Source organism: Thunnus albacares, chromosome 9 (assembly GCF_914725855.1).
Source record: "Thunnus albacares chromosome 9, fThuAlb1.1, whole genome shotgun sequence".
Classification (NCBI taxonomy): Eukaryota; Metazoa; Chordata; class Actinopteri; order Scombriformes; family Scombridae; genus Thunnus; species Thunnus albacares.
In genome coordinates, this window is record NC_058114.1 from 19,128,972 (window position 1) to 19,149,227 (window position 20,256).

Sequence of the window (20,256 nt, forward strand, 5' to 3'; positions counted from 1 at the left end):
AGAGTTGCAATGACAGAGGATGATAAGGGGTTTCTCAGATGTGATCGGAGAGTAACAGAGAGAAGAGACAGAGATGGGGAGAGAAGAGGGAAATAGAGAAAGGGAGTTAGAGCAGTGAGAGGGAGTGGGAGGAAGAAAGAGCGAGGATAGGAGGCAGCGCAGCGCAGTGCGGGGGGGAGAGAGAGACAGGAAGAGAGAGAGAGAGAGAGAGATGTAGAGACAGGAAGCCTCCACTGCTACCGAGCCAGTGAGACGCAGGCAGGCAGAGAGAGAAGACGGAGAGAGAGAGAGAGGCCCTCAGCATCTCTGAGGCCAGCCCAACGAGGGGGTGAGGGGCTCAAGAGCACTACAACGTCGAGAGAGTAGTGGGAGGAGAAGCGGGCACGGAGGGGAAAGAAGAGGGTAAAAAAGCAGGGCGATAAAATCAGAAACAGGCTTCCAACAGCAAAAGGGGAGTGGGTGGGTGGGATCTGAGCCGAAGAGGGGAAAAAGCAGATAAAAGTTTTGGAAACAGAGTAGGAGAGGGAGAGGGAAGGGGAAAAATAACAAAAAGATAGAGCAGATACAGTCCATGTTAATGGCAAAGGTAGGAGGAGATTCATGGAAGAAAAGGAGGAAGCTCTCTGTGTCTCAGGAGTCCTCCTGTTCCTCTTCTGCTTCTTCTTCTTTCTGTGAGGCTGCAAGACATCATCCATCACCATGTTCTCTGACAGCAGGGCTCCAGCGCCTGGGGAGCAGAAAGGCTTCAAGCCTCACACCCCTCACTTCATCCCGTGGCTGCGCAATAGTCTGAAGCCCCACCACAGCAGTGACCTGGGGCTCAACGGACCATACAAATCCAACTCTGAGGCCCGCAGCAACCTGACCCCGCTGGAGAGAGCCAAAGGGATTGGGTTCTTCTCCATTCAGGGGAAGGACAGAGCAAAGAAGGGTGAGCTTCGGTGTAATGGCGTGGGGATGGCGAGGATGCTGCCAGTGATGCTGAGGGGGCACCACATCCTGCCAGGGAGTCTGGGGAAGCAAAGGGAGGACAGTCCTGCCAGGTGGAACCAGTCTCCAGAGCTGGAACCAGACCCCAACGCACAGATCAGCCCAGGGGACGGGCCGCAGGGTCTGGGCAACAGCTCCACTTCTGCCCAGAACAACCACACCTTTGTTAGCAGCCACCTGAGCCTCCTTCATGCGCAGAATGACGCGACTAGCACCACAGTCAGGAAATATGGGCCACTGATGGGACCCCCTCCGGTTTCTGTTCCTGCACTACTGGCTGAGGAGCCAAACTGTAAGGTGCCTGTTGTGGCGTGCATGGAGGACAGGAGGGGGAAGGTGTGGGACTACGCCAGCCACACTATTCGTCAGAGAGACCTCCATTCATCCAGCTGGCTGAGCTCAGACACTCAGGGATTAATCGAGAGGCAGCACGGGTTCAGTTCCAGCTTCAGCTACATCAGCAGGAACTCCCAGAGCCAGAAAGACCTGACAGCGCTGAGGGATCCACCTGTGGAGGGTTTCAATGGCCCCCTCAACGGAGTCACCTTCTCCACAGAGGTTCCACAGAGAGGCCTGGGCTGTACCGCGACTCTACGAGGCCCCAGGAAACCCAGACCGAGCTCAGAGCGCATTGCGGTCCTGGGCCAGAACCAGACATGGGTCCAGCACAAACAAGCAAACAGAGAAGGGGAGTCACAGAGGAAGGAAGCAGGCTGCAACAGAAAAGTGGTCCGAAACCAGATTAAACGAGTGGTGGACAACCTGGAACAGGTTCTTGCAGCGCTGAGGGATGTTCACCAGGAAATGAAAGAGGTAAAAATACAGATTTTTATTGATTTTTGATTTACTCATAAAAAATAATTAGTAAGAAACAATAAGACAAAAGCTGTTTAGTGTCTGATTCATGTTTGGTCTTCACCTATTAATCATCACATTTCTATCTACATCTAAAAAGACAAAATCAGTTCAGAATAGGTACAGAGAAGTTACTGCATCCTCTCACAGTGATTTTTCCTCATGCAGGAAATGTTTGTGCTTGTGCTAAAAACCCTCAAGGGCTTCTACACTTACACTTTAATATGCATTTAAAAAGTCAGCAGCAGGGTTGCATGAATCCACCACAGTCTGCAAACTGTCTCTCCAACTCTCCACCGTCATCTGTCTCTAAGCCTTCTGTATACAGCGCTCGTTCTGAATTCATGGCTACATTTTCACAGAGGTGAATGACACAATAGTTATGCCTCATTTGCCTGATGCTTTCAGAGGTTGCTGAGAAGATGCTGTGTGACTTTAGGCAAAGCAGTCGCTTTCCTCTCTGCATCTTTTTCTGTCTTCCCTCCTCTCTGTTCTCTCATCTCTTCCTCCACTCTCCCTCCTCATGGACAGATGCTGCTCCAGGCACTGCTGGATAGCGTCCGACGCTTTTCATAATCCATTTATGTCTTCAGTACCTCTGCCTCGTATTCCTCATCCAGTAAAAGTGACACGTAAATCTCGCCTCTTGGCATTTGATCTGCGTCTACGTGGTCAAAGCTAAAACCGAGGTAGTAACCTCATGTTCCTGGCTGGGTAGGGGGTGGAGGGTGGGTGGATGGGGGGGGGGGGGTGTCGGCTGTGCAAGGTTTTGTGTGACAGTGTTAATATAACACTGATGAAAGAGCATACAAGCTACACAAAAAGAGGGGAAGGAGGAGGGGAGCAGACAAGACACTGTGATAGAAAAATCCCGAATTTTAACAACAGAGACGACAGATCAAAGGAAGATAAGGCACCCGAGAAGACTTTGGTCGCATATTTATTTCAAAGCCCTGTTTTATCATTCTGTTGCATGAGCAGCAAACCCTCGGTTTTATCTAACAATCAGTCACTGTTATAAAACAGAATTGGAGTGATCCTTTAAAACGTTTTAGACAGACAATACAGATATTACAGCAACATTTAAGACCTTCTCTCTCTTACAACAGGAGAAAAAAAGCATCTCACACTTGAATATGATAGAGATCTTTCTAACAGATCAAAAACTGTACAAGACTCAGAACTTACAGCATGAAACTGAAAGAGTTAAAGGAAATGTCTGAGCTCTAACACTCATCAGCACTACATGAAGACCTGAGGGGTCAAAAAACATTGTTTTTAATAAACACTCTGGGGAACAGCAGCAGAAAACCAGGGTCCCATGCTCTTTTATCTCCTCTGATTCCTGACATTAACAAGCAGCATCTGCCCAGAGTCACTTGATGTGCATATACACGTTGTACTTCAAAGTAATATGAAATGCCTTGCCCAAAAAGCTACAGCAAAAAAAAACAACAAAACAAAACAAAACAAAACAACCAAAAAAAAAAAACAGGTAATCTTTTGACATCAGCAAGGATGTTGTTGAACACAGAGAACAAAGTAATAATTCATCTGTTCCAGCAGGGGCAGAGGATTTATCTGTGCACATAGAGCAGGTGGAGAGATAGGTCAAACATTTTCCCCGGTGTAATTTTCTCCAATCTTTCCAGCCTCCATCATTGTACACGTGTGTATGTGTGTGTGTGTGTGTGTGTGTGTGTGTGTGTGTGTGTGTCCACCAACCTGACTGTGTTTTTGTGCTGAGCATTTGTGTGTTGTGCATACACTCACATGTTACATGCACTGCACTCATTTCAACATGTGTATGCCTGTGTATGATTTATTATATAGTGTCTATTAGAAGGGAAATCCACTTAAATGTAGTTTACACATTTCCTATAATAGTAATCTCATTCTTTCTGGGCTGAGGTAAACATTTTTGCACTAAGTAGCAGCACGTGTGACATACTTACAGTTACAGATTAGAGCTATACATCTGGTGAGAGGCCATTTCAAAAATGACCCAAATTATAAATTAATACTTGAGAAAACAATAATCAAACTATAATTTAAGATCTTCATCACTATATCAAGGCTACAGTGTTTCTTTATGTTTTCAATTATTCTGTTTTTTTTTTTTTTAACAAGGCTACAGTTTTGTGTTTTCAATTATTCTGTTTGAGTTTTTCACAATGATGTCTCCACTTGGAAGAAAACTCTTTAAATTAATAATAAACTGTCACAATCAAGTTCATAATTTAAGTAGTTTATCACACAAAAATGTCAAACATTCTCTGGTTCTAGTTCTCAAATTTTAAGGGTTGTTGGTTTTATCTGTTTTACATAATTGGAAATTGAATATCTTTGGGTTTTGGACTGTTGGTTGGAAAACAACAACCTGAAGTCGTCACCTTGGGCTCTTGGACATTGTAACCGACATTTTTCACCACCCTCTGACAAACAGTTTATTGCAAAAGAATTAGCAGATTAATCAATAAAGAAAATAATCGAAAGTTTCAGCCCTACATTAAAGGAGTACTGCAGTGATTCAGTATTGCACTTTAAATTGGGGGATTCACAAGAGACAGATACAAAAAAAATCAAAATTGAAGCAGCAGACTTTTTGTCCCTAGTAAAAAACACTGTAAAAAAGCACTAGTTTAAACTGGTTATATTTCCCATGATGCAACTCGTTAGCGTCTTTTGTTGAAGGTTTGGCCACCTGCACCAAACAAATAAAGGGGGGCATATCACCAGAAGGCACAATCCCCCCCACACAAACAACACAAACAGAGCTGCAGGGAGTACTGTGGTGTTCAGGTTTATTTTCACGTGAATTAAATGAAGATTGCCCTGACAGAGAGATGAGATTTCTATGTTGCCAGATCTCACGAGAGTGCATTGCAGAGACAGAGACAGATCTTGAACAAAGTTAATTTTCTCCTGATTTGTCTGTCTGAAAAATGTCATTTTAGTGTCAGAATGTTTGGAAGATATGTGACTCGTGAAAAATAGGTCCAATATTTACTTTGATGACAATTGGGCGAAAGTATCGGTAATAATCTGTGCTCACGTTCACTTCTCCCATTGGAGTAAATAGACTCAGGACCTGCCATTAGTCTCCTAAAGGGGCAGGGCAGTGGCGAAACCCAGGTGACACAGATACAGGAAATGACGCTGTCTCCTTTCTGAACCGTCTCTGGCTCAACTCAGCGTTACTTCTTCTTCCTCTCATGTTGGGCTGAAAGCAGACTGGACGCTATAGTGACTCACTATTGCCTCTAGAGGTACAAAGTGGTATTACAAGATAGGACAGGCTGGGGCTAGCTGGTTAGCATTCTAACTTCAGTAGATATCTCTGCAACACAATACATAAATGTCTTTGACATAATGTGAAAACTGTTATTTCTTCACATTCTGTTGATAATTTTAGTAAATTTTTCAATGTTTTAAATAAAAATTTCTGGTCAAATCTTACATAGTGCACCTTTAAACACCCATATCTTTCAAACTTCACAACTCCAGTTTGTTTGACATCATAGTGATGTCATCAGGGTAATTTTCTCAGACTAGAACGCTTCAGAGTCACAGAGAACATTATAAAATTGTCTCTAAATACTGAGTAGTGCTACTTGTGACATGTTGAGTGACCCTCATGTAAAATCAGTGGAGTGCCCTTTTTCATTTGATCACATCTTTTTATTCATCACCATATTGTGTGTATTTTCTAGGTTGTGCAGCAGATCGACCATCTAACCTCGTCCATTGATCTGAATGAGGAGGAGCAGCAGCAGCACACTAGCGGAGGAGACAGAAGCCCCAGTTCAGGTTCCAGCTCCAGCGAGGTGTTGGTGGGCAGCACTCATCAGAGGCCCTCAGAGCCTGAAGACCAGCCAGGAACCACACACTCATCTGGCACCCTCAGGAGAAATCATCGCACCAGGAGCCAATCTCCACCAAATGTGCAGATGTGCCCAGTAAACTCTGGATTTTCATCAGAGAAGACTCGAACTCATTGGCTCACCAGTAGTCTCCCTTCGGCAGTTTCCTCAGTTAAGATCAGCAACCCAACTCAACTCCAAAACCTCACCTCTCATGACCTTACTTTGTCTCCCCAAAGAACCCTCCTGGTTCGGCCTCCCACTCCTGGTCTCTCCCCTCTAACAGTAAACCTCCATCACTCCAGCAGCCCTGGTTCTCAGCCTCATTCCCCTGGTCACTGCTCCTCTATCGGGGTCAGCCCTGTCTCCCCTCCCTCCCCTCTGTCTCCAAAGTCTCATCCACCCCCTGCCCTTAGCCCTTCTGTCATCATAGAGACCAAAGTCGGATCTTACCAGACCCCACAAAGCGACCACCCATCTGCTGGTCCGCTCTGTCCATCACTGACCCAGCCTCCGTCTGCCAGCTGCCCACCCACTGACTCAGAAACTCAAACTGTGTCCAACACCGACAGAGAGAGGGGAGCATCCTCAGCAGGGCCCGTTCAGTTGTGCACCACCCCCGCGGCCACAGCTAAACCAACTGCAGCACAGGGCCGCAGAGGTCGCAAGCCTCCGCCGTACCCACACCACAAACTCTCTGAACAGACAAAGAAAGTCAAGGAGCCCCGCAAAGCTCCTCCGTACCCCGAGAAAAGAAGACTGCTCTCGACCACAGTGTGAGACAAATGCAGCAGGAGGGGGAGGCTGATCGAACAGAGCCATATTCACAGCACCAGCCACGAGTCTGCAAGAGCGGAGAGTGATTTAAGGCTCGCCAAGTTGAGCTGAGACCAAGTTTCCAAGGTGACAGGACTTTAGACGCAACTTGGGGTGAGTATGCTAGGAGAAACAGCTTGGCTTAGCTCTCCTTCTCTTCAAATCTCTTGAGGACATATGCTGAACATACACAGGGCATCATAACATCTGTCTGGGTTAATGTGATGGTAACAAGAGCCCCTGTACAGATGCTCACTTTGCACCCCACCTCTCACACTCCCACAGATTGCACAGTTAAAAAGGGCAAAGGAAGAGACCTAATTAGTCAGAAATATGAAGGAAAGTGCAATTATTGCAAGATGACAGGAAAAAGTAAGACCTTATTACTTTAGAGCACTTCAATCTATGAAGCCAGACACATTCACTCTCATGTATCAGCATTGTTTGGGTTAGATAATTGCTTTCAGGAGTCGTGATGGTATAACAAGAACTCATGCGGGGGAAGCGACGCCAGAGATCTGTGGAGATTTGGAGACAAAAAAGGTCTCATAATATGAGAAACTTAGCGAGGCCAGATAAGAAGTGAGCAGGCCGAGTGGCCTCGAGCTGACTAGGTCAACATCCCGGCACCTGGGTGCACGTCAGGGGAGACAAGAGGCAGCTGGCCATTCGTTGTACCCTTCACTGGGCCCCTGGTGTTACAAAAATCCCATCTCCTTTGCTGCCTCTGGCTTGACCGACCCGGCCACAATCTCCATCTGTTCCCCTCCAAACGTCAGGAGATGCAAAGAGAGAGAAATAGGGGGCAGGTGTGTGAGAGAGGAAAGAGAAAAAAAAGAGACACTGGAATGCCAGACGGAGTAAATCAATGGCTCATTCATTCATGTTGTCCTCTCTGAAATGTGACTGTAGTTCATTTCAATGCCTTCATGCCTTCTTAAAGGATAAAGCTGGTGTTATTCCATATTTTTCTTGTCAACAAATCAAGTGAAAAGATCAAAACCAACAGTGTGTTAATCCGTCTCTCAATACTTTATGACTTTCCTACCTGTCTGTGACACTCAGACTTAAGCCCAATTGATCCCCCTGAAGAAGTAAATCTTTAAAAGAAAAAGTCTCACAAATCTGTAGTTTCATTTTTAGAACAGCAGTAATTTTCTAAAACAGCAGGACACTAGAGGAGGAAATAGTGCATTTGGCGGTGAATAAAATATTAATAAACGATGGAAGACTGAGCTATCAGGCTTTTGATACCAAGAAAATACTCGTTGGTGTTTGTCTTTTTGTGGGATTTGTTGACATTAAGAAAAATATAGAACATCACAGTTTTCTGCTTAAACATGAGTCTACAGCTCTGTGCAGCTGTAAGGCACAGAGGTGCTTTGAGGTAAATGCTAACGTCAGCATGCTAAAATGCTCACCATGACAATGTTTAACATTAATGATGTTTAACTTGCTAGTTTGTTTACTATGTTAAGCACCTAAGTTTAGGGTGTTACATAGCATGCAAACATTTGCTAATCAGCACCTAACACAAAGTACGGCTGAGGCTGATGGGAATGTCATTAGTGTTGCATCCACCAAAGTATTGGACAAAGTCAGAAGGAATAGTCTGAGGATTATTGAGTTATTACACAATAAAAATCACTGGGTCAAAACTTTACCCAGTTTGAGTCAATATAGCACCAGTACAACATTACAACACAATACAACAAGGTTTACCCAAAAGTAATTTTGACCCAGTACACACAACAAACATTAGCCTAAAACTGTCACAAATGTATTGTTTCATATTGTTTTAAGTTATTATCAATCAATAACAAACCATGACATGTAAATTTAAGTAAAGTAGATTATTTAGTTTGTGTAAATAACTCAACAGTAAATTAAGATAACACTAAAACACCAGGTGCTCAAGCAGTAAAGACTGATAATTACACCTTGAGGTGGATGGGCAGAACATGCCTTTACTTTAAGTTTGCCAACTTTTACGTAAACGGTGTCACGGCTCTTGATATTGTCGTATTTGTCGTCAGTGGCTTTCTGGGTAATATTAACCCAGTTTTGTGTTGGTGCTTGTCCCAAATTGAGTAAATTTTGACCCAGTGATTTTTAGTGTGTACAATCCCTCCTGTGGTGAACATGAATTTCTGTACCAACTTTCATGGCAATCCATCAAATAGTTGTCAAGACTTCACTCAAAACCTGCTGGCTGGTTGCACGAGATGAAAAGTCAGCAGATCACCAAAATCAGTAGGATTCATAATCTTGGGACTATAAATGTGTACAAAACTTCATGCTAATCTATCTATTATTTTTAAAAGAATATCTTTATTGAAAGTATGACATGAATACATTATCATAGGAGAGTAAAGACTACATGTTTTTCCCCCCCAGAACCCTCCCGTGTTCATCTCTTCTCCCTCCAAATCCATCTGAGAGTTGTTGACATTGTTCTGTACCAAAGTGGTGAACCGACCAATGAATGAAATGGCGTCCCCTACTACAGCGCTAGTGTGATTAAAAGTGTTTCTTTATTTAATGCACGCCATCATAATCTAAGCCAGTGTTTGGCAGCATCAAGTGTACATATTTTCCTGATGCTTGTACTGTAGATGAAAAGTTGAAAGTAAACATCTCTACTGGTTCCAGATGGTAAACAGTAGTGACATATGGGCACAGAGGCAGCTCTGAGTCTCAGAGACAGAGTGAACTGGTGCTGAATAAAGAGCTATTGTGCTTCAGAGACTCATTACTCAACGGAACAACCATCTTATGAGAAAAGTGTCAATTCTTCTTTCCCCACAAGGCCACAAACAGAGTTTGTTATAGTCACAGCTTTGCTATAAGATGCTTTACTTACAAGTAGGAGACTCTGTGGGAGTTTTTTGGCACGGCCTGTCATGTACATGATGTTGTTGTTGAAACTCAGCTCTTCCAAAGTGCTACTAACACAATAGAGTCTGTCAACATGAAATCCTGACGTTTCATAGTTACAGTCATGGCTATATTTTACATTTAAGTACTGGTAAACCGCATGGTTTCAATAAAACATGGCAGTTCCTCTATCATAAAATTCAAACCAACTGATGCCAATTTGAGGACAATCAAGATTACTGATTTTCTTTTGGCTTAACATAAAATGAATAAATCCCTCCTGACTCTATATCTCTATAAGCCAACAAAGATCAAAGCCCTATACATTCCCATATGCGCCGCTGGATTTAGTAGATCCTCACTGCAAAGCCTTTTCCCCCCAGAAATTAAGAAGAAACAATGGAAACTCTTTATCTCATGGAAACATTTATCCGAGGACAATATATGGTAATTGAGTACGTTTACAGAATACATTTTCTTCATAATGCCTATTTTAATATATAAGTTTCATATGAGGTCTCATTTGTATGCTGAGAAACTGGCTTTTTTATATGCTGCATAAAAACTGAGTTTAAATTAAGAATATATTAGTGCTGGTGCTAAAATTGCTGTTACTTTGGACAGATATGACAGGGGCATATAAATGCTCTCCGCATGTTCACTGTGGCCCGGCGGTGACAGTGCTCAGAATATTTAATGTGTCTTCGCTGGCACTCAAATTTCTCCTTACTTTTCATGTTTACCCTTTAACAAGGCTGTGGGAGGTTCAATCAGATTATGACTGACATAACAAACCAGAAACAGTGAGTTATCTCCAGAACACTGACAACGCGTCTTTATTGAAACATCCATCACGTATCATCATGAATCAGAAACCATCAAGAAAGTAGAAAAAAAAAAAAAGAAAAGAAAATAAGTAACATCTTGTGTGTTTTTTTTCTATTCTGGCTCAGCATCTGGACGTGGTTATTTCCTGTTGTGTGACCCCAGAGGGAGCTTCGTCGGTGACAAAAGGGACACAGACGTCCCTGCTGAGCATTTCCTTGAGCCATGACGATCACCTCTAGACAGATGAGAGAAACCGAACCCAGACCCAAACAAAGGTACGAGTCTCACAAGTAATCCCACCACAGAAACAAATCAGCAAAATCCTCAAATCTGAAATCAATCCACCAGAACTCGTCCTGTGGACACTTGTGCGGATCTAAAGAGGGCTGGATCAATGTCAGGAAGATAAAGGCAATCCTACTCGCTACATAAGAGAGCAGAGACAGCGGGGAGACGAGCAGGACGCGTAATAATGATGTACTTCAGAAACCTGCGCAGGATCCTCGCTGATCCACACATGTGGCACTGAAGGATGAAAGCAAAGGGTTCAATAAGGGCTCAGGAATATGTGATGGCATCTATACCAGCCAAATGTGTGTGCGCACTCTATATTTGAGTATTTTTGGGTTAAAGCTCAAACAATGTTGGCGTGAAGTCATTGAAATACTTTAAAATTAGAAAGGAGAATATTACAAATAAGGGATTGGTGCAGCACCTGCTACTCGTGTCTAATTAAAATGATCACAATTTAGGTCATTTTCACTAAAATAAAAAACATTTATTCCCATTACTTTGTCATATTTTCTAAACTTGGGAATTTTACAATGAATTCACATTTACACTGTTTAAGATTTATCAAAAAAATTGGAAAAATACAGTCATCATGTGTATATCTTTCTCTTAATATCATGTTATGAAGCTGCTATCTGCTGTATTACAAGTATCCCTTCTGGCCAAAAACATAACAAAAACCTATCACAAGTAGTACTCATTGATGATTGAGAGCGAGGGGGGGGGGATCAAATGCGCTGCTCATAGTTATCTGGAGCAGATGAAGATAAACAGAAAGATGAAGAAACAGACCGAGGTTTTTCTCCTCAACAGCGGCTCAGAACAGGGAGAGAGATTGAGGAACATGTAATTGTTTATGTGTGCGCGATGATATTGGGGATTACACAAGATGGATAAATCCCTCCCTACTCTAAATATGTTATCTATACTCTATAAGCCCCCAGTCTCCAATCCTCTATATACATTCACTACATCACCAGTGGATCAGAACAGATTTATTCTCTGTAAGTCTTATAGCTTCAGAATCAACTACTGTATGGAAGCACTTTCTCTTATGGCAGAATTTAAAGTAGGACTATTTTTTTTAGGGTAAATCCGGTGTTGTAAGAACATACCAGGTGATTAATGTACTGACATAAAAAGCGTTTCCAAGACAATATCATCATCCAACTTCAATTTTTTTGGTTGTTACTCAGGAAGAACTCCAAATCCATCCTTCATTGAGCTGTGACGCACAGGCTCAACTCAGAGCTCCCTTGAGTGCTCTGATTGGTCAAAACACGACCAAAGCCAAGTCAGACTCCCGACCAATCACAGCTCATCGTGTCGTGTCCGTCCGATGGCAGTCAGTTTCGAGAGTTGAGCGTTGAACTTTCCGCTTGTGTGGGTCACTGGAAGTCAGAGAGGAGGGAAAATTACCGTCAGAGACGACGTTAAAAACAAAAAAAAGGACACACAGAGTCACTAATGCAACCTAATGAACCTGAAACCCGCCGGCATCGTCGTCCAACTGCACAAGCAGCAGTTTCAGACCTGCAGTTCCAGTCAAACCTGCATGGCCCATTGGCAAGGAAAGTTACCGCAGCAGGAGATGTAGATGTGCTCCATCTACAGGTAAACATAGTAGCAGCTGCTGCACTTTCAACACTCGTAACACCTGCAGGCAATTAGTGCTTTTTGTGGCTGCTGCATGTGTGTGTTTGAACTTTACACATTAAACCTGAAATGGGTAATAATTTTGTTAATTGGAGCATTGCTAAATTCTGATCATTACTTTTTATTTGTCCAAAGAAAAATAAAGATCAAAGGAAACAATGAAAGAATAAAAGAAAAATAGTCTTTACTTGATATGATGATACTTGAACTATAAACTGAGGTTTTAGTAAATTAATTCAATATTTGTTGTTTATTAGTAGAAAAAATATTTTTTTCTTGATTGATTACTGTACAAAGGGCACTTAGACTTCTGTCTGATGTCTGAAAATGTGAAGTTGAGCTCACAGATGAACAGAAAGGAAATAAAAAGTACTTTCAGTAACACAATCTTAACATTTGTGTTTTACAGCCAAAAGCTGAACTGCATTTATATTTGTGTGTCTGGTGGATGTTTGTGCAACAGAATTATGTTTCTATATACAAATAATTTTTATTTTAGCAAACAGGTGGCGTCTGTGTTGAATGTTAAACCTCAAAAACACACAAAAAGCTAACAAGAGCAATAAACCTGCAACACTCACTGCTACTATGCAGCACAAATGTTAAAAATGCAACTACTGTCAAAATGTCAACTACTAGCAGCGTATTGCTGCCGCCATTACAAAAAAACGTGTCGTTTCTTGTTATGACAAGAAACTTTCCTCATTTGAACACAATTCTTTTCATGTTGCAACGAGATAGTTTCATGTTGTAATGACCAATTTTTCTCATAATTACTAGCTGCATTATTCTGTTTTAACAAGAAACGTTTCTTGTGGTAACAACACACAACTTCATCTTGTTATATCACTAAATGTTCTCATAATTCTTGTAATTGACTTTTTCTAGCTGATGTAGGCAACAGTATCATCTCTTGAGGCGCTGACTGTCTTGTGTTAACAACATATGGAAGTTTCTTGTTTCTTGAGATACATTCATTTTATGAAATTGCGATATAACAAGATAGGTGGTAGTGGTAAGTTGTTATTTCAAGAAAAGTTTCTTATTAAAACTGAATAATTTGGCATCTAATAATAATGAGAAAAGCACATCATTATAATTTGAAACTATCTTGCTAAAACGTGAAAAGGATCTCATTAAAATGAGAAAAGTTTCTTGTTATAACAAGACACTGAGTAAATATTTTTTGTCATGGTGGCAGCAGTACTAGTGCCTCCCCCTTGTGGAGAATCTGCAGCCTGCGAACGTGCAGGTTTGTGAGTGAGTTACAATCCGGTTCATTGATTTTCGTTACATCTAAAAAGCCATTTACCTTCTGTGGTTAAGGAGTCTATCGCTAGAAGTCATGACTGGAAGTGTTTTCCACAGATGGGATTATCTTTAAGTCTGTGATAGTCTCTGAGTTTTGGAGTCTGTGAGTGTCTAATTGCTGTTCAGTGTGTCTTGTCAAATCCTGCTAATCACAGTCCGGAACTGAAGCCACGGTGGGGATTTGTGCAGAAACTGAATAACAACAAATAATGCTACAGGGACGAACAGCATCCCACTCACAGCTGGAGCGTACGCTTTAGAGGGAGATCAGTGGGAAACTCGCAACGTGATGGAGGGAGACAGAGAGAGAGGCAGAGAGAGAGAGGGAGAGAGAGGGAGAGAGACATTGACATGACAAGCAGAGGGAGCTGATTGAACACTAGGAAATTCAATCAATTTCTCACCTGTTGAGTCTCCTACGGTAAATTCCTCCGGCTTCAAAGGCACGTCACTCTGTCCCGCCGCCGCTGTCTGCGACTGGAGACAGCAGAAGTGATGAAGAGGAGGGGGGGAGGAGGAGGAGGACAGGGAGGAAGACAGGAAAAAAAAAAACAGGGAGAAAAATAAACAAAACAGGATGAGAACTGTCTGTTGCGACGAAATTGCAACCCGGGGGAAGTGGGAGGGTGTTGACGACAAGGTCAAGGAGATGTTGTGTGGGGGGTGGGTGGCGGGAGTGTTTGTTTGTTTGTGTGTGTGTGAGGTTATTTTTATCCCAGTCATTTAGCGAAGTTACTTTCTGTGCGTTTGTCTTCTACTTGCAGGGCACGGAGCCAGAGCGGGAGGAGGAAACGTGCGCTCTCACTAATGACAGTGTGTCAGGACTGTCCTTGCTGGGGGAAGGAGGCGTGTCAAGGTGTGCTTCACTTCACCGACGACCACATCAGACACGGCAGACCTCCGCTAAGTGACTGAGCTCAGAGAAGAGTCTGGACATTAACCTTCCACGAAACATTATACGCAAAGACACGACTCTCAGTTTGACTTCCAGAACAAAATAAAGTTTCAGTGTCACTTTTTCTCTGCCTGCGGTTAGTTTGTCAAAGATGATGCAGGCTTGGATGTACAGTAGTTCAAACCATCATTCATGGATCTAAAAATGTACAGGTAAATGTGGAGCAAATTATTGGTTTCCATGGAGACATAAGTATTAGCGGAGTTGATGTAGACAGCAGATTGCAAGTGATTGCATGCTTTGTTCAGTTGTACTCAGGACTGTGTGGTCAAGCACATTCTGCACTGCTCCGTCTCTCGGATGATGACAATTAATGTTGTGTGGCCAGATTTCTGAAAGCTAACGGAGGTCTAAAGAAAATCTCGTCACAATAATTTCAGAAAACTAAACTTTAAAAAAATCTTGAAGCAGCGTTATTGGCCATGAGTTTAGTATAAGCAGTGTATGAAACCAGCAAACAGGTTCTTCGAAGCATAATTTCAACAGATGAAGTAAAACGTATTTCTAACTGACATTTGTGCTTCACGAGACGGAAACAAGAGAAAAGTCTGTCTGGTTGAGTTCGGTGACGCCTGATTCTGTTTGTGAATCATAACATTTTAAATGAATAAAATACAGACTGTCCAGAACCAAGAGACACGATCACATCACACCTGTTTCAGCCTCTTTACATCGGCTCCCTGTTTGTTTTAGGACTGATTTTAAGATGACCTTTAAAGCTCTTCATGACCTGGCTCCAGATTATAGTTTAGACCTTTTAATCCCTTATGAACCTTTGTGTAGTTTGAGATCCTCGGGCAGAGGTCTTCTGTCTCTTCCAGAGACCAGAATGAAAACTAAAGAGTCTTTGCCATCAGGGCCCCGAGGATCTGGAACGACCTGCCCGAGGAAATAAGGCTGTCTGCTTATTTTACTGGATTTTGTTTTTAATTTCATGTTTTTTATTTTCAATTTTGCGTTTTACTCCCTTTGTGTTTTATAATGTGTTTATTTATTTTTTTATATAGCTTTTAGTTTGTTTTAATCTCTGTGTTTTAAATGTTTTGTTTTTATTGTAAGCACTTGTAACTGTTTTGAAAGGTGCTATATAAATAAAGTTTTTTATTATTATTATTATTATTAAATGTTCTTTATTTTTCGTACTGTAAACAGATATAATAAAAAAGATCAACAACACCTGAGTCTGTGTCTTAATACATTCTGACTTTCCTGCCCATTTGTTCGTTTTTAAGATACTTTCATTTTAGAAAAAGGCTCAAAAGTTTCCTAAAAGAACTGGGAACTGTAGTTTTTAGTAAATAATGTATTTGTTGGGGATGATTTTCACCTACAGATTTGTTGCACCTGTGTGTGTTTCCAGCTGCTTTTAATATTTTTTGGACAATAATGGACGTCTATGATGAAGAAGAATAGGCTTCATCAGGTTTTGGCTACACACGCAATATTTGTTAGTGATCAATTTATTTTTGGCTTTGTTCTTTTCGTGGTGTAAGTAAAATACAGAATAGCACCAGACTTATCCTTTAAGCTGTACCCTAACACGCTCTATTGGGGCTGCAACTAATGATTATTTTCATTGTCGATTAATCTGCTGATTATTTTTCTTGATTAACTGTTTAGTCTATGAGTTGTCAGAAAATAGTGAAAAATATGCATTATAATTTCCCACAGCTCAAGGAGATTTATTAAAATGTCCTGTTTTATCCGTCCAACAGTCAGATATATTTGGTTTACTGTCATGTAAGACACATAAAAGCAACAAAACTTCAAATTTGAGAAGTTGGAACTAGATTTTTTTTCTGCACTCTTGTTTAAAAAATGACTAAAATGATTATTCAATTATCAAAATAGATGATTAATTTTCTGTTGATCTAACTAACTAATCAATAAATTGACTAATCATTGCAGCTCTTTATTGCATACAGATACACTGTATTACATGCATATTATATTCACGTGTGTTATTTTACATGTAAAACAGATTTTTTTATCTGTAGTTTCAGAAGCAGCAGAATCCATCTCACACAAACACTCTAGAAAGGTAAAGTTAAGCCTGACAAAGTGTTGCTGTTCTGCTGGTGTATAGGTGGATCGTTTATTATTTGCAGGCAATGCAAAAATGGTCATCAACTGTGTTTTGCCTCGATTTTCTGACACTTGTGCAGACTCTGTAATTTCTAAACTCTGAAACGATTTTTAGGCACAGGAGAAGCTTTAATCTCAACACTGACGGGGTGCCTGACACATCCCAGGTAATATCAAGGAAACGCTCTCATTACAGTTTGTCTTTGTTAGGCAGTAATGTCCTGTGAGCTCTCTGCTGTCCGACACAAGCTCAACTCCAACTAATCACACAGCAGGAGAAAAGCTGAGGAGCTAAAACTGAGAAGAAAGTTGATCATGTGTTGCACCTGCAGTGTTATAACTGGAGCCTGCAGGTTGTGGTGTGATTTGTCTTCCAACAAATTACAACAGTGAGGACCTCGGCTGTGCATTGATCAGTTTAAAGAAAGACATGCATTTAATTAATTTCATTTTGTTTATGTCTGAACAACATCGAAACAACAGTGCTGCCTTTCAAACTGACACACAAGCTCTAAGATATAATTGGCTGATATATAGGCCACATTGTATATGGTTACCTTAACACAAGAGTTTTAAAAAAAGAGTTTCTGTGGTGTTATATGAAACCCAGCAGCTACAAAAGAAGAGCACCAGTGTTTCTTTTATACTTACGTATGCATTGGCATATTCGATTTTGGTTCCCTTCAGTTCTGCTTTGAACTGAGTGAAAAACAGGTATGATTTCCCCTGAGGCCTGACAAGAATGAAAAAGGAATATTTGTTATCAACATTAAGTTATTTGCATACATTCATACACTTATTAAGTCAGACATGAATAACTTAAACCATATTGTTAGAAATTGTTGTGTTATTTCTCTTCTCGTCTCTTCTGTGACTGTCACGATGAGCTAAAAATCAAAGAATGACTCAGTGGAAACAGAGACAGGCGAGACAGATTGTTACTGATGACACGCTGGTCGTCAGGGTCACTGAGCTGAAGCTGAGACTCTGTATCCTCTGTGCGTGTGTGTGTGTGTGTGTGTGTGTGTGGTAACCTCACCTCCACACAGAGCAGGAAAACAGTCTGTCGTCATCACTCAGACCAACACTCATCAGCCATTGCTGTTTGGCACAAAAACAGAAGAATATTTAAGCACAAAACTCGCTGTAATTAAATATCAATAACGTGATGCTGGACAGAAACAGAGACACTCACCTCATTGGTTCCTCCTTGTGAGGCGTACGTGAACGAGCATTCATACTCCTGCTGTAAGAAGACAGCGTGTTAACTTTAATTTTAATCAGAGCTACAAAAAAGTATTTAAATGACAATTTCCATTAATCGTGTGTGTTTGTGTTTTGGTTTAAGTGTCAGGGTATGAAGGAGAAATGTTTTTGAGCTATTTTCTATTTAAAAGGGATCAGTATGCTTCAAATGAGGGGCTCATCAGATCATCTAACAGCATCTAAAACTCCCTTTTTTGAAGGCGGTATAAGTCAGCTGCATCTAATAGACAATCTTACAATAATGCCCCCTTGTGCAGAGATTGTCCAGGCATGTGGAGGTGAGAAAGCAGGCAGAACTTCTCTCTCACACTCTCTTTTTTCATTCTTCGCACAACTGCTTCTGTCAGTTCTCGTGTGTATAAATTGTCCAAATGTGTGCACTGTTATATCCATGTTATGAACCACAAAGACACACTTTCATGCAAGTTTCTGACTTTGAATGAGGCCATTTGGGACAGGTATAATAGGCATATTTAGACACGTTTGGATGACAGATTTAGTCAGATGAAGTAGTTTAATTGTTAAAATGCAACTAGTGTTAACTAATTTGGTGATCCAAAGAAAAGTCATTGATTTGATTTCTTTTAATGCTCAATTCATTGTGTTTGTCATTTTTCAAGCAAATATACTAAAGATAATTAACATTTTGCAGTTTCATAAAGGGAAATATCTGTACTTCAGATTATTTTACATTAATTGGACATCACTTTGTGCTCTGACACAGAGGCATTAAAAAGTATTATTAACTTTATTAATGGCTGCATATCATGAAAGTGTGCCAGCTCAAGGGCTTTAGTGTGAGGGCTCAACCCAGTAAGCCACAGCAGGTTTGCTGGGTTATTTAAATGGGCAGAGCTGTCATTACATCTGTTGCACCTGTGTGTTTCCTGCGATGACAAGTCAAAATGACTGTTGTGTAAAACTATTGTGATGGTTGTTTGTTACTATTTTTGCCTATTTTATGGACTGATTAATTAATGGACAAAAATAATCAATGGATAATAATAAAGCGTTTAGTTGATTTTTTTAAGTTATTCTGTTATTTTAAATTTTTTCTTTAGTTTTAAACAATACAAACCAGTGTGTCAGTATGTGAAGCTCTCAGCCAATCAGAGGAGCCGTTGTGGCAGCGACGCACAGCGACGTGGCAGCTGCTCAGAGGCTGTGTCGTCATCACGCTCAGACGCTCAGTATGTAGTTTTTTCACTTATGTTGTTTTAATTAGCAAATATGTTGAATCTGACACCGATTAATGAATGAGACGCACCGTTTAAACATACAGTGAAGCTCCTCGTGTGTTTATTTGGTGTTATTAGTCGGTTAACTGTTGATTAATAAGGAACAATGGAGTGAGTTAGCCTCCATGCACATTTACAGACTCATGTAAACGTTTAGATGTGTTTTAACTGTCGCTATGTATCCGGGGGAGTTTGAAAATGAAAAAATGCAAAAGCAAACTGTATGAAATGACAGATAATAGTTAAATACAGTCACTTACAATGCCCTGGCTGAACGTGTGCACCACTCCTCCCGGTTTCACGTTGAACTCCACCGTCTTCGTCCGTTCAGCTGACGCGCTGACCGGGACACAGGCTGATATCAGCACGAAGACCAACAGAGCTGCTAAATTCACAGCACAAAAGTTATTCGGGCTCTCCATCTCTTCCTCCTCGGATTTGGGTACCCCGGGTTACCTGGTGTCCCGTCGACGGTCAGTGTCGTCACACCAGGAAATCACAAAAACCAACCGAAAACTGTCGTGTCTAGACGGTAACCCTGGATTGACGAAACTCTCCCGCTTAAAGCTATTCTTGTCTCGCTGTTCATGATGTGACAGTTCTGTGGTTAAGGTCTGGTTATGTTTAGGCACAAAGGACACTTGGTTAGGGTTAGGGAAAGATCATGGTTTGAATTAAATGATCACTTGAAATGTGGTGAGGGTTAAAGTTTCTACTTTCACACAAATCTCGCGAGAATTCGCGCAAATCTAGGGTTACCACTTAGACACGATCAAAAACGTAAACTGAGGTCTAAACCATAAAAAACAAATTTTCACTTATTTGTCCATGTATGTATTCCAAAATACTTTGGATTGATATTTCTATCAAGAAAACCAGTCAAGTGGTCATGCTTTATGGTAGTTATATTTTAATTTATTTTTAAAATAACTCAATGGACTAATCCAGTTGTTTATAATTTTAGGCCAATTCCATATACATAAAATGAAAGGGACCAATAGAAAACCGATCGAGATATGAAATTGAAACTGCAGATCATCAGTTTTTCCTTTGTATGTACTCTGTGACACTCTACTTGCTCCTCTCACGAGAGAAAATATTGTGTTTGGTATTAACATGAAGGACATTAAGACAAACTTGATATTGAACAACCTGTTTCTGTTTTTAAAAGGCACCTTGTGGACGATCGTCTCAGTGCTTTGAGACTAATGAAAAGAAAACATGA

The 20,256-nt window shown here is 41.2% G+C and overlaps 2 protein-coding genes across 2 annotated transcripts; one reads left to right on the top strand and one right to left on the bottom strand.

The window, feature by feature from the left end:
* The first annotated feature begins 490 nt into the window (after positions 1–490).
* On the top strand, positions 491–7,336 carry LOC122989048. The gene is made up of 2 exons (XM_044361728.1): positions 491–1,803; positions 5,559–7,336. Exons 1-2 carry the CDS (start codon positions 700–702, stop codon positions 6,486–6,488), a joined length of 2,034 nt encoding a protein of 677 aa, XP_044217663.1. The 5' UTR covers positions 491–699; the 3' UTR covers positions 6,489–7,336.
* A 2,873-nt stretch (positions 7,337–10,209) lies between these two features.
* mydgf (myeloid-derived growth factor) lies at positions 10,210–19,673 on the bottom strand. Its single transcript, XM_044361998.1, has 6 exons — positions 19,292–19,673; positions 17,723–17,773; positions 17,567–17,628; positions 17,179–17,260; positions 13,892–13,964; positions 10,210–11,911 (listed from the first exon to the last, which is right to left on the bottom strand). Exons 1-6 carry the CDS (start codon positions 19,451–19,453, stop codon positions 11,832–11,834), a joined length of 510 nt encoding a protein of 169 aa, XP_044217933.1. The 5' UTR covers positions 19,454–19,673; the 3' UTR covers positions 10,210–11,831.
* Between the last annotated feature and the right edge of the window lie 583 nt (positions 19,674–20,256).